Consider the following 14,830-nt stretch of genomic DNA (forward strand, 5'->3'; position numbering starts at 1 on the left):
GGTTTGATATTTGGCCGTTAAATTAGCATTATAGCTAGGTTGGCTGACTAGTGAAGCTAATCTAATCCATTTTGTTGCTTTTTTACTTATTTCATAATAAAACAGTAATATGATACCATAGCAACATGTAAGACACACGTAAAGTACTGTGAAATGCAACACAAAAAGGACAAAAATGTTGAGGAAGTTTAATGAGTTGACAACTTGGAATTACAACAGCAGGGGGCGCACCAACCAATCTAGGAGATTCTGACCTCTGTGCCGCAGGACGTGCTAATAACAATAAAACTACACAGTAGATGCTAATTTTAATATCCTTTGACAGGCATGGGATGATTAAACATAGTAGGGAAGCTAGCTAGCAGGACGTCAGTAGCAACTGTGTGTGCAACTGCTCCATCTGGCGAGCAACCTGGCTAGCTAGCTCGCTATTTAGCAGGACGTTTTTTTAATCATTGTCCGCCATGTTTACTATCTAAAGTATAAGATGTGAAACTAGCATAAACAGTGTTGTGTTGTGTTGTCGCTGTCAGGCTAACATTACTGTCTGTCAAAGTTTTTTTGCAGGTCGTCTAAAATATCTCTAAGGAATAACAGTGTGCTGCCACCTGCTGGTGTGGAGAGTTACTGCATTTCACCCTTGCCACAGAAAGTACAAATTAGAGCGCCGTTGGCTCAAATATTTCAAATATTTTGATATCGTTTTTTCGCTGTTTGTCGGCTCGGTGTGTCCTGGCTTTGATTCATAATACGTCCACTTAAAACACAGAATGTCTTTGTTTGTTTAAAAAAACGGAAAAATCTTTATCAGGATTTGATGTGAATTTTACACGTTTACAGTGTCACTGTTTAAGCGTTTCTGCGCTGGTTGTATGGCTTGAGCTCGATTGCTGCGTCCGACATTTACCACGATTCACTGTGCGCTGGCAGGTTTTCCACGTCATCACTTATAAGTAAAGACTGACAACAAAACAACAAAAAAAGACCAGCAACAGATCACACTCTCCATCACCTAACGTCCCTGCTGACTGCATCTCTGAATTTTACAATCATATCTGTGGAATGAAAGACTAAACATGCACTTCACTTTGACCACACGTGTTCCTGACTAATGCATTTTGGGAATTGCTGCATATATACACACACAACGGCAACCAGGCTTTATTTCTTATGTTTTTATCGGCCACAAAATGGCCGACTGCCTAAACTTTATCGCCTTCTTGCACTGATTTTGTGATTTTGTCTCCGGGGCTCGGTGAATGTGTCGGTTTCTTCTACAATGCAAAAAAAAAAAAAGAAAGAAAATCTGCCAAAGAATAAACAGATTTATAAGACTTTAACTCACGTAAAACATCACTGGGTTATTAACACAGAAAATACTTCTGCGTTTTACATCGACACTAATATTAGTTCATATTTATTTATTAAATTATCGCTGTACGCCAGCATTAATTACTGTTACAGTATATGGTATATATACATCTATAATGTATTTAAAAAAAATAAAAAAAAAACACTGGAAAAACTGGACTTAAACACATGTTAAATATTCGTAGCCACCTGTTCCCACATGGTCATTAATGTGAAATAGAGGAGCGTCGCATTCTGTCACATACTGTATGTGTGTAACACGACTCTGACACTGCTTCGCTTTAACGTCCATCTCAGAAAATGATGTAAATACACCATGAAAACCTTCAGCGCTGTTGTTTCCCATTAAATATTCAGTTCTGTGGTTTTGTGACTCGGTGTGGAAATGATTGTGTTGTTGGAAATAAGTTGATGACGTTCGTGCAAATGTGTCAAACATGGACGACTTTAATCTGCTGTTATTTTAGAGACGCTATCCAAAATATATTATTTTTTACAGTGTAAGGATTATTTATGCTTTTTGAATATGATTGTTGTTTTGTTCTGTATAATTTTACAGGTACACATTTAAAAGTACAGCCTCAAGTAAGAGAAGAGTAGAGAAAGATCTTTTACAATATTCAGAACCTTCTTGCACTGTAAAAAAAATAAAAAAAAGTTGAGAAAATTTTCAAAAATTTCAAGGCAACTTGATGCAATTAATTTTTGAGCCCAACAAAAGTCAACTAATATTATTTTGTTAGACGTGTAAGTTAGAGTTGTGCCAACACAAAATTCTCTTTTCAAACATTTTGGCTAACTAATCTTGTTCAAATAAATAATGTAAAATAATTGATTAAAAAATTTAGAATATTAGTTGATGGAACTTTTTTAAAAACTCGCAATCTTTTGTTGGCCTGTAAACTGAAAAATTGATTAGAGTAAGTATTGCCTTGAAATTTTGAGGTTTTTTTTTTTTTTTTTACAGTGTATGCTATTATTATAATATGTGATTTATTAAATATCTTATGTAGCTATAAGCAGATATAAGGACAGTTATACACAATATAATATATTTATAATAAATGTGCAGTATTTGATTATTATATCCTCTTTCTTATTCTACACTGTAAAAATAAAAAAGTTAAGAAAACTAAAAATTTTAAGGCAACTTACTGCAATAAATTTTTCAGTTTACAACCCAACAAAATATAAACGTATATCCTTATATTTTATTCCATGTTTTATTTAATTAGAATTGTGCCAACTCAAAATTCTGTTTTCAAACAGTCTGGCTAATCTTTTGTTCAGATAATTTAAAAATTAAATTTAAAAAGTTAAATTTGGTTGAAATTTGAATTTTGAAGTTTTGTTTTGTTTTGTTGAAGTTTGTCTGACAAAATAATATTAGTTGATGGAACTTTTTAAAAACCATTTTGTTGCACTGTAAACTCAAAAATTGATTGCAGTAAGTTGAAATTTGGAGTTTTCTCAACTTTTTTTTTTTTTTTTACAGTGCAACAAATAATGCACATTTAATAAAGAGAGCACTTGTTTGATTTGTTTTATTATGATTTAAACAGCAGCTTCTCTTCCTGGGGGACAATAAAAATTGTCCAGTAAATGTGACGTTCACAACACGCCTCGCTTTATTTTGAAGGTCTCCCTCTTCCTGCAGCTGTGACTGAGCAGTAAAACCCTGAAGCTCCAGCATCAAGTCACAGCTCTGACAATGAAGCCTGGTTTAAACCTGCTCCTGTGCGTCTTCTTGTCCCTCGTCCCCGTGGACGTGTCCCTCCCCGTGGACGTGTCCCTCCCCGTGGACGTGTCCCTCCCCGTGGACGTGTCCCTCCCCGTGGACGTGTCCCTCCCCGTGGACCCGTGTCCCCCCCGGTGTCAGTGTGACATGGACGTCCACAGCGTGTCGTGTTTTGCAGCAGAGGCTTTGCCTGTTTTCCCCCTCAGAACTCAGGAGGTGTAAGTGAGTCCTCTCCGTCTCTGTGCTCTGATCCAGACCTGGACTTCTTGTCTTCACTGGGACCGTGTCTTTGTTTCAGGTGGCTCACGGGGACCAGACTAACCTCTCTTCCTCGGGACGCCTTCACCGACCTGCCCAGCATCTCCCACATGTAAGATCTGACACCGACTCTATTATAATATTATACACGGTGATGTTAATGTGGGAGTTCAGGTGTTTTTTGCACTTAAAATGTAAAATCTGTAACATTTTCACTGCTTTATCTCACTGTTAGACGACCTTTATGCTCAAAAAACTAAAAGTTTGAGTCATTTTGTGAATCCACTCACTCTCCAATACCAAAGTCCGCCGTGATTTTACATTAAAACAGATTTTAGACACTTAAAAAAAGACTCACTTCGTCAAATCTACACCAGATTAAGTCTATGATATCTTAAGAACGAGTTTTTCCTCTTTATCTTGTTGTAAAACGGCCATTTCTAACTCTCCCACACCAAAGTCCATAGAGAAATTGAGTGATTTTACAACACAGCACACAGGAGTTGTTCGTCCACTGCTGCCTCCATCACTGAGTTCAAATGTGTTTTTTTGTGGCGTTAGTTTTTCAAATTCTTTGTTCAAATTTACCTCAGTGACGCAAACTTACCACACGAGGCAGCAGTAGACCAGCAGCTCCTGCGCTTAACGTGGCATTAAATCGTCTGTTTTCTCTATGGACTTTGGTGTGGGAGAGTGAAAGGTAAACAAACTGTCTAACAATGAGATAAAGCAGCAAATAGTCTTTTTAAAAAGATATTGTTAACTTTAACTGACATAGTTTTTTACTTGGTTAGCCTTTAGCTAAGTGGCTAAAATCTCTTTCCGTCTGTCCTCACACAGCGGCAGCCATGTTTTTGCTTCCAAAATGGCTGCCACCTACAAACACTGCTACTTTTTACCGTAAAATATCACGTTCTGACATATTTGTTTCACAGTAAATCAGTCGTACGCGTAGCACTGTTTAATCTTTAACCTCAGACATGTTGCTATACGCCGTTTGTGTGCTCAGAATAGCATGTAAAGCGCTGTTATCGACTAGTCTCGCTAACGATGGCTAACAGTGGGCTAGCCCAAGGTATGTTAGCATCATTTTGACTTTGTTTGTTTTTCAGATACATTTCTGACGATGTTTCTTTACGATATCTCGAGAGACATTCTTTCCACAACCTCTCCAGCGTCACACACATGTATGTTTGCTTATTTTTACTGATTTAACTCCATCAAAATTCAGAATTAAAGGCAAAAAAACGATAGTCTTGTCAATTTATCTCATCAATCGCCACGGAATCAATGTATATTTATAAACCTGTGTGTGTGTGTGTGTGTGTGTGTGTGTGTGTGTGTGTGCGTGCGTGCGTGCGTGCGTGTGTGTGTGTGTGTGTGTGTGTGTGTGTGTGTGTGTGTGTGTGTGTGTCCAACAGACAGCTAACTAGCATCAAATCCCTCTCATACATTGACCCAGAGGCTTTTAAGGATCTGCCCAATCTAAAGTACCTGTAAGTAATGTGGAATTAAAGGTTCAGTGTGCGATATTTAACAGGGTTTATTGACAAATATGATGTAAAATACTGTACATAAATATGTTTGTATAGATGTTTAATCACATTTTTATCATAACAATACAATTTCCCTTTCATATGATAAATGTAAACAAGGAAAAATGACATCCTTTGTGGCTTGTGAAGGCCACCGTAGTTTAATGACAGAGTTGGAGTGTGTTGCAATCTGCCGTCTCACCAGTAGATGTCACCTTTAGGAACAAATTTCCGCACATGACTGGTTATTAAATGAGGAGGTCCATATAAATAAATAAACTTTAATATTGTACGTTATCGTAAACAATCTATGTTGTATATTTTCCACGTGAAAACGTCGTCAACTCTTTGTTTCCGCAGTGGAATCGTCAACACGGGCCTGGCGTCGTTTCCTGACCTGCGACACGTTCACTCCACACAAGAGGACTTTATTTTGTATGTAAACAGAATCAAACACGTGTATAAAAAACATTTTTTTTTCTGCATATATTTACCGTTTATAATGTTTCACAGGGAGATTGTGGAGAACGCGTTCATACAAGTCATACCTGCAAACGCCTTCACTGGCATCTCTGACCAGGCTCTGACCATGTGAGTCATGATTTAGTCAAAAAATAACTCTTTTACGTCATTTATTCTTATATAACTGCATTAAATATGATTTTTTAAAAAGACAACATTTAAGGGATAGTTGATTATTTTTAACGTGAGGTAGATTCTACCCACTTAACAACGGGGTCGCCCCCTCTTGGTGCAGCACACAAACGTCAGTTTCCTGCAGAGCCGTTTCTTGCTATATGCGGACTATGCAGCTGCATAGGGCCCCGCAGCCACCAGGGGGCCCCCAAGCTGCAAGTTCAGACTCATATTTTACTATATTTTTGAGAAGTACCTGTCTTTATTTGCATGTATTGCATGCGTTCATTTTGCATATATTTGCAAAGCATGTAAGTGTTCGTTGGGTAATCAGGTAAAAATCCCGTTATAATCCATTATATTTATTTAGAAGTAAGTTTAGTTATTTATTTGTTACTGTTTTTGAATCGTGGGTTAAAACTGTTTTATGTTATGCTACCTTGTTATGCTACCTTGGTATGCTACCTTGTTATGCCACCTTGTTATGCTACCTTTATATGCCACCTTGTTATGCCACCTTGTTATGCTACCTTGTTCTGCTACCTTGTTCTGCTACCTTGTTATGCCACCTTGTTATGCTACCTTGTTATGCCACCTTGTTATGCTACCTTGTTATGCTACCTTGTTATGCTAACTTGGTCCCTCCTGCATCATCACAGAATATATGAAAAAGTTAGGAATCTCTACCTCAAGTTTGAAAAAATAGGGGCCCCCAAATTGTATCTCGCATAGGGCCCCCAAACAACTAGAAATGGCCCTGGTTTCCTGTCTCAAAAATGCTGTTTAACATGAACTATTTTGAATATATATATATATTTCTTTTTAACATTCCAGCATGTTGAACAGCAACGGTGTGCGAGAAATCCAGAGTTATGCCTTTAATGGGAGCAGACTGGAGGAAGTGTAAGACTGAGTTTTAAATACTTTTGTATTTATTTTAACATATAATAACAAAAACAACAACATTGCGTGATTCATTAATAAAGTTATATGAGGTTTTGTGGATGTTAAATGATGAAATGACGAGTTTTGACCTCGTTGCTTTCGTTCAGGTTCCTTCACAGGAACGCGGATCTGGAACAAATCCACGAGTTTGCGTTTCACGGCGTGATTCACGGCCCGACTCAACTGTGAGTGCACGGAATCCACAGGAACGAGTAAAAATAGCCTGTTTTTTTCCGTGGAAACAGCTTCACCTTTGTGTCTTTGTCTTTGTTGTTTCCCTCTCAGGGACCTCTCAGAGACCAGGGTTAGCTCTTTGCCTCTCACAGGGATGGAGGCCATTGAAAAGCTCCAGGTCAAAAACACTTGGGCTCTGAAAGCGCTGCCCCCCCTCGCCGTGTTCGCGCGCTTACAGAGCGCCGAGCTAACCTTCCCGAGCCACTGCTGCGGCCTCGCCGTGCTGAAAAGATGGAGAGGGTAAGAAAGACAATGGAAGAGCGGTGGGAAAACATGTTCATGTGACGCCGACCAGCTGCCGTTCTCACCAGGGATTTAGTCATTAAACGTGATTATTTATCATCGCTGACAGTAAAAATATGTATAAGGTTATAAACGGCAGCAATAATGACTGGATATAAACATACACTCAGACACACAGGCTTGTTTTATGCTTGTAAAATGCCATTTTTATATAACCCTTAATTGCTGTGGGAAAAATACACAACTCCTTATAAGGACATCCTGAGGGTGTGTTATTATAGGTCACTATTATTATAGGTTAAGATATTATAGGTCACATCTTAAGGCTTTTCTAAGTGCATTTTTTTATCGCATATTGAAAAATAAACAAAACAGGAGTAGTAATATTTGTGCAAAAGTCACAAAATACAGTTTTTCTTAAATTTTTTATACATAAAAACAAGCTAACCTTTTTTTTAGTACTTTTTGCTCGGTATGTTTATATAGTTGTTTTCATCAGATTGTGTAAACATAGGTTGTGTGGAAAAAAGGATATAAGACGCTCTATATTGCACATTCTTATAGCCTTTGTACATACACTCTTAGAAATAAGGGTTCTGAAAGGGTTCTTCTAAAAGGGGCTGAGGTTCTACCTGGAACCATTTCTTCTGAATGGTTCTTGGTAACACCAATGGTTCCAGTAAGAACAATTTTGATCCAGCGAACCCTTTAAAATTCCTTTCCTGAATAAAGGGTTATAAAAGGGTTCTTGGTTCCAGGTAGAACCAACCAAAAAGGGTTCTCCTATGAGGACAAGCCGAAGAACCTTATCTGGTTCTACACTCTTAGAAATAAGGGTTCCAAAAGGGTTCTTCTACAAGGGCTGAGGTTCTACCTGGAACCATTTGCTTCTGAAAAACCCTTTCCCGAAGAAAGGATTTTTCAAGGGTTCTTGGTAACACTAATGGTTCCAGTAAGAACAATTTTGATCCAGAGAACCCTTTAAAACCCCTTTCCTGAATAAAGGGTTTTAAAAGGGTTCTTGGTGGAACCCTCCAAAAGGGTCATCTGTCATCTCCATGTAATATTGTAAATTAAAGTAGAGCCTCACTCCCATCCTTCTTTACCTAATCTCTAATTAAAACGTTGATGTTTTGTTGTTATTATGGAATTGTTGGACCACACGTACACCTCAAGGGCAACGGTAGCTTTGATGTCCGGCTCCACTTCTAGTCAACATGCCGATGTGTCCTTAGGCAAAGACACCATGTTGCTGCCAACAGCTGTGCTGGCAACACATGAAAGTCTATGAAAGATGTGCTAGAAAATACACAACAAAAGATGTGCTGCGTAAGTGTGAGTGAGTGGTCGTCAAGTAAGAAAATACAAAATACAGACCTCGTAAAATCGTACATGGACGGATCCTGATCCCTGTAGCACAACCCGTTTCCAGTCCAGTTGGTGGTACACTCTTGTTTTGGTAGAAAGACCCAATTAGAAACGTTCGTAACTCTTTGACGAGGTTGTTGGTACAGCACTTTTTGGTCTTTCTAATTCTCTGGTTATTGATCCTAGACTTCCTGAGGCCGTTATCTGCAACCTGACGCAGGCGTCTTTGGGAAAACTGCAGGAATTATCTGCCGTCGTATCTCAGAAGGATCCGGAACACAAGACCTTTCACCACCTGAACGTCGGTATCTCGACCGCTGGGTTCGCAGACCTCGGTCCCGATGCTCCCGTCCGTCTCACCGATGAACTCTTACTCGCGGAGTTTCCGACTCAGCTGCCGAGCGACGGTTTTGACTTTGCGATGTGTAACGAGCTCTACGGCGACGCTCTTCGGCCAGCGTGCACCCCGCTGCCTGACGCCCTGAACCCCTGCGAGGACGTGATGAGTTGGAGCTTCCTGAAGGTGCTGGTCTGGGTCGTCGGCCTGCTGGCGATTTCCGCCAACCTCCTGGTGATGTTCATCCTGCTCACCAGCCACCAGAAGCTGTCCGTCACCCGCTTCCTCATGGGTCACCTGGCGTTTGCGGACTTCTGCATGGGCACGTACCTGCTGCTCATCGCGTCAGTCGACCTCTACACACAGTCGCATTACTACCTCTACGCCATCGCCTGGCAGACGGGAAGTGGCTGCAGCCTAGCGGGGACGCTATCGGTGTTTGCCAGTGAGCTGTCCGTGTACACGCTGACGTTGATCAGCCTCCAGCGATGGCACACCATCTTCTACGCGATGAGGCCCGACGTGAAAATGAGGCTCCGCCACGCGGCCGCGCTCATGCTGATTGGCTGGCTGCTGTGCGCGAGCCTGGCGCTGCTGCCGCTGGCCGGCGTGAGCAGTTACCACAGGGTGAGCATCTGCCTGCCCATGGACACGGAAACGCTTGCCGCTCAGGCGTACGTGGTGTCCGTCCTGATGCTCAACATCGCGGCGATGGCGGTGGTTTGCGTGTGTTACCTCCACATCTACTGCATGGTGCACAACCCGCGGCACCCGTCCAGCAGGTACGACACCAGCATGGCCAAACGCATGGCGGTGCTCGTCTTCACCAGCTTCCTGTGTCTGGCTCCCGTCTGCTTCTACGGATTGACTGCAGCGTTCCAACAACCGCTGATGACGGTGACCGACTCCAAGGTACTGCTTCTTTTGTCGAGGGATTGTTCAGGGTTTTTGTGGGTTAGGGGTTAGGGTTGGGGTTGGGGTTGGGGGTTTAAACGATAAAACTTAAGTAGCACTGGCCTACTGATCCGGTTGGTGGTGGTGGTCCAGTCCAGAGCCAGCAGACGGGACCAGGGTACAATCCCCAGGCAGAGCTCTGGGCAGGAACCCTAGGGTTAGGGTTAGTGGTTATATAGCCATGTTTCCATCGAGTGGAACGGTTTGGTACGGTCTGTATCAATTTAGGATAGTAGCAGTAGTAGGATAGTAGTCACAACCATTTCATTTTTGGTACCCTTCCCTTTGGGTACCAAATAAGATTTAATGGTACGGTCCTCTACCAAATAGAGGTACTGTTCCTCAGTTGAAGTGCAAGCCTGACACAGAGCTTTACCGTTCCAAACCGTACCATGATGAAAACATGCTAAGGCCCTATAAAGACTCGACCCAGCACTTGCTCTCGTTGAAAACATGGCTAACTATGGAGACGCCAGGAAAAAACACAGATTTTAGGCACTTTATAAAGACTCAAATAATCAAAAATTTCATATTACTGGCGTCCACATGCGTGGACATCACATTTTGGGTTGTCTACACTATAAAAGAGTGTTTTACTCTTCTGACACCACTAGATGGCAGTCGAAGTATCCACATACGTGGACATCGGGCCCATTTTATGATGAATTGAGTTTTATAGTACAGACAACCCCAGATCTTCGGAGTTTGTTGCTTCATCTTTGACGAACTTTACTAACAGGAAACCTGTCGTTCGTAAAATTCTACCTTATCGATTAGCTATTTTATTGGCGATTTTACATCACAACACTCAAGAGTTGTTGATCCCACTGCTGCTGCTTTCATCAGTCAATTCAAACATGTCGATTTTATTAGGCAAGCTTTTTATTAAAGAGGCAACACGGGCAACTTTAATACAAATGCAGCAGTAGCGTAGCACAGCTTTAAGTAGCTAAAATGTGTTTTTCCTGGTGAGTTTATAGAATTCTCCCTGAAAAGACTGACTTGTGTTTTCTTCTGCAGGTGCTTCTGGTGCTTTTCTACCCTCTAAACTCGTGTGCTCACCCGTTTCTCTACGTTATCCTGACTAAAGGCTTCCACAGAGACATCCTGATGCTGCTGAGCCGGGTGGGGCTGCACCAGTGGCAAACGCACCTCTACTGAAGGACACTGTTGTGGGTGTAGAACTGAGACTTTCAATGAGTCAGCTGTCGGCCTGCAGCCACGCCCCTAACACACAGCACTTTACTTTTTAAAATGTAACACTATTTTTTACATATGGATTGAAAATAATAATGAAATATAACTTTATGTTGACGTTAGACAGCATTTTCCAGCAGGGAACTGAGCTTTGTGTCACTTTGTTGAACAACTCTTTCTCCCACACGGAAAATTAGCATTAGCATTTTTAGCCCACAGGGGCAAAGGATCTGCTGCTGTCACATTAGATCAGTTTGTGTCACTGAGGTGAATCCAAACAAAGAATTTTAAACACAGGAATCACACAAATATCACATTTGAAGTCAATGACAGTGGCAGCAGTGGTTTAACAACTCCTGTGTCCCGTGAGCTAAAATCGTTTGCTTTTGTGAATGGGCTCTGGTGTTTGGTAGTGAGTGGTTTACAGAGTGACTTTAGTGGAAACTGTTTTTTAAACACATTTCATCTTCTCCAATCCACTGTCTTACTGTTGTTGATTATATTGATACACAATGTTAGAAGCACTACAAACCAATAAAAAGATCTGAAATGCAGTTATACAAGTGTCACATACATATACATACATATATATATGTATTTATATACAATGCAAATGCTAAATGCTAAGGTTTGCAAATGGAAAAAAATCAGAGTCCCGACTGTTGTGTTTTCCTGTTTAATGCTTTTCTGTTTACAGGTGTCAAAAATCAGCATGAAGCTCACACCTACAGACACACACAGTAAAATCTGTGAACATCATACAGCAGCTCAGACATAATCTGGATTAAGTTATTGTCACGTAACTGAAGTAAGAGCTTATTATATTCACAGAAACTCAGCAGTTGCACACGATGTCACTTCCGGATTTAGTGACTTCCAGTTTTCTCAGAACGTCCACGGCCATGCTAATGTTAGCGGTACACCTGCGCTCGCTAAATAGCAAGCTAATCCAGTCCGTTAGCCACATTAATGTGGTATTTAATTAATAAAAAGACCCCGTATCAACCAGTGGGACATCACTGTTGAGCTGATCACATGACAGTTCTACAGCTCTCGAACACCAGCAGATTCCCGGACCATGCTGTTGTAGACTGATGTGTATGCGTTTAAAACGTCCAGAGCTGACGGGCGGAGTCTGGGGTCCACATTCTTACACTCATCGTGGATCTTGAAAAGATGGAAGTGGACCAAATCCCCGCCGGGAACCCTTCCCATCAGGAACTGCGTCACATCTGGGATCTTCCAGATGTCGGTCTTCTCGTCGTACCCTGGCATTAGGTCGTCTGAAAATGGCTTCTCTCGGTGTCGGAGAGGCCACAGCTGCTCTGGGGCCACAAAGTCTCCGGTTAGCTCTCGGTGGCCGCATTTCACCAGGGAGCCGGTGGACTGGTCCACCTCAGGTAGCGCGTCCAGGTCGTTCACGACCAGGCGGAAGTCCGTGGTGAGCAGGAACTGGGAGAGCGTCTTCTCCAGGCTGTTGGAGTCGCACATGACTCGCCGCCCTGCTGGACTGTTGTGGAGGTAGCGGAGGACGGAGACGTAGTCCATGGCCAGCCTCAGCCGGGTCTGCCAGGTGTTGCGCTGCTGGTTCCGCGCTTGCGCGAGAACGGCGTCCAAGTTGAGCAGAGAGCCATATGGGTGGTGCTCTGTGAACAGAGTGTGGTCTTCGAGGCAAAATCCAACCAACTGCACCACCAGGGGTCCCTGCAGAGCCTCCAACATTGACAGGCCGTGGAGAAAGTCCTCCACGTAATCCGGGGAGGACAGTTCAGACAGCGCCACCTTCTGAGCTCTCCACTCAGACAGAAACACCTGAGGAACACAAATAAGATATATATTTCAAAACATCCTCAACAGCAGAGGTCAGCAACGAGCAAAACCACAGAGACCCATGAGCGTCTACCTTCTTCACGGCTCCCTGACCGATCAGCTTCAGCTTGCGCACTTCATCCCTTATCTGTGGACACTGGAGCCACGGGGTGCAGTTCTTCATGGTCGCCATTTTGAAGTGTCGAGGTGCACAGCCGACACCAGAGGACACCATCTGCTGGTCGGTCTGGTGCAAGGAGTCCAGGTACAGGTAGATCAAGATGTTGCTGAAGAGCAAGGCAGCGAGGCACAACATGACCACGGGTAAGCCGTAAGAGAAGGTGCGATTGCTGCTGCCGCGATGCATGGTGTCAGAGCCTGGAACAGAAAGTATGAGACCAGGTCAGTCATCTTCAGACGTTGGCTACAGTCGACTGGACACCAACCCGAAATCAAGCTAGTCCAGTTGCCTACAGCTAAGAAAGTCCAATCCTACTCAAGCAAGTCCAGTTTCCCTCAGCTAACGACGGAAGACAAAAGATATGAGTTAAATTAAATTAATTATATAGGTCATGGGTCAAATGAATGTTAGAGTACATATGCCAGGCCTATAGGTGGTGCTGTACTGCTCTTACACCAAAACAGAGAAGACATTGAGCATGTGTGCTGTGCGTAAACTATTTATTTATTTTACAGAAAAAGAGACTGAAAGTTATCCTAAAGGAATGGAGGAAACAGACCAATCTCCAAACTCAAAGAGGAGGAAGACGAAAACATTGACGACTACGGCAAGAGAGAGGTAGGACTATAAAATCATTCTTTTCCCAAAGTAGCATAAAGGTTGTTTACACAATAACACAAGGAGTGGTTTTCAAAAAAATTGTTTATGCGTTTATGATCACTTTTATCATTTATTATATGAAAACAGGCTGTGATGTCACACATGAACAGTGCTGTTGTCAGACAAATTCAAAAGTCCTAAAGTAGTTCAACGTCTAACTAACGTCCTTTAATTAAAAAAAAACTAAAAAACCACATACATTTAAAGCTCCGGACGTACTTTTAAAACATAATTCTACCACATAATTTGAGTCCCATAAACGCTACAGGTTAATTGACGTTAATGTTTCCCGGATTCATTGTCATCTCTGTCAAAGTTCGAACCCGAACACTTTTAAAACCACCAATGTACCCGGAACAGAACCGGAACTTGTCTTAGGTAAGGCGGAAGTTACCATGCCGCCAGAGGAAAAAAACAAAACAACACAAGATAATAAACAACATACTGTAGAGAAATTTACCAAAAACGAAGCTGTGGTAACTCGGCGTCACATGATGTAATGACTCAGCTGATGTTTTTGCGCAGAAGAGTTCGTATTTCGTCCTGAATTCGCGCCGTTTCGAAGGATTAAAATAACACTTTATCGTCAGCTATAAGACAGTTGTTGCTTGTGAGCACCACGTTAAGGCGCATGCGCAGTACAATTGACTTCTTTGTCTTCTTCGAGTTGTCTTTCTCCTGCGTTATTTGTCCTGTAGCGCCCCTCTGTGGCGGCAGTCGGAATAATCGTGGTTTCAGGAAACTGTTGAAAAGCGATCTACACCAACAAAGAACTTAAATCTGCGGTGTTTGTTAAAAACGCTGCTCCTTTTATCTATTTTTGTTCTAAACCTAACTTTAGACTAACGCCATCACATATCCCACAATCCTTTGCGCATCCTATGTCGAGATTCTGAACAAAATACCGTTTTTTAATACTATTATTACCCAATTTTACTTGTGTAAATGTGAGATTTTAAACACTAAACCCCCAATTGAGTGCCTTTATTAACGAAACAGAAGAGTATCTACATTTAAATGTAATATATTCACATTTAAAAATGTATTATTATGCAACCGTATGAGCAGTGCCGGCCCAAGCCTTTATGGGGCCCTAAGCAGACTCTTATCTGGGGGGGACTGGTTCATTTTAAGTGAAGGGTGAGGTGAATTAATTTAATGTTTTTTGTTTTAATGACTTAAACAGTTGTGCAAAATTGTGCTAAACTACCAAAATAAAACCAAATAATTGAGGTGAAACAATCTAGTTTTCTTTAACATTGTTAAGATATAATAAAATAACACAAATACTAATAAGACTACTAAATAATACTAAGTATCTGCTTATTTAACTTATGCCTTAGGCCGCCTGTGTGTACAAAGTA

At 41.7% G+C, this 14,830-nt stretch overlaps 2 protein-coding genes across 2 annotated transcripts; one reads left to right on the forward strand and one right to left on the reverse strand.

The window, feature by feature from the left end:
- Positions 1–3,082: 3,082 nt before the first annotated feature.
- LOC310944220 (thyrotropin receptor-like) lies at positions 3,083–10,780 on the forward strand (the record flags this gene model as incomplete). Its single annotated transcript, XM_083909931.1, has 11 exons — positions 3,083–3,327; positions 3,408–3,479; positions 4,480–4,554; positions 4,789–4,863; positions 5,263–5,337; positions 5,416–5,493; positions 6,373–6,441; positions 6,591–6,668; positions 6,769–6,957; positions 8,515–9,577; positions 10,640–10,780. The coding sequence occupies 11 exons, from the start codon at positions 3,083–3,085 to the stop codon at positions 10,778–10,780; spliced, it is 2,160 nt and encodes a 719-aa protein (XP_083766057.1).
- Positions 10,781–11,537: 757 nt separating this feature from the next.
- On the reverse strand, positions 11,538–14,063 carry pomk (protein O-mannose kinase). Its single transcript, XM_083894972.1, has 3 exons — positions 13,927–14,063; positions 12,720–13,003; positions 11,538–12,628 (listed from the first exon to the last, which is right to left on the reverse strand). Exons 2-3 carry the CDS (start codon positions 12,990–12,992, stop codon positions 11,861–11,863), a joined length of 1,041 nt encoding a protein of 346 aa, XP_083751098.1. The 5' UTR covers positions 12,993–13,003; positions 13,927–14,063; the 3' UTR covers positions 11,538–11,860.
- Between the last annotated feature and the right edge of the window lie 767 nt (positions 14,064–14,830).

The sequence above is a fragment of the Microchirus variegatus genome (genome assembly GCF_963457635.1).
Source record: "Microchirus variegatus genome assembly, chromosome: 1".
Taxonomy (NCBI): Eukaryota; Metazoa; Chordata; class Actinopteri; order Pleuronectiformes; family Soleidae; genus Microchirus; species Microchirus variegatus.

What these genes read in the sequence shown, in the direction of transcription:
- pomk (XM_083894972.1), bottom strand. Translation starts at nt 12,992, where the DNA reads ATGCATCGCGGCAGCAGCAATCGCACCTTCTCTTACGGCTTACCCGTG. An exon ending in GTCAGGGAGCCGTGAAGAAG is followed by an intron (nt 12,629 to 12,719) that starts GTAGACGCTCAT and finishes TGTGTTCCTCAG; the next exon opens with GTGTTTCTGTCTGAGTGGAG.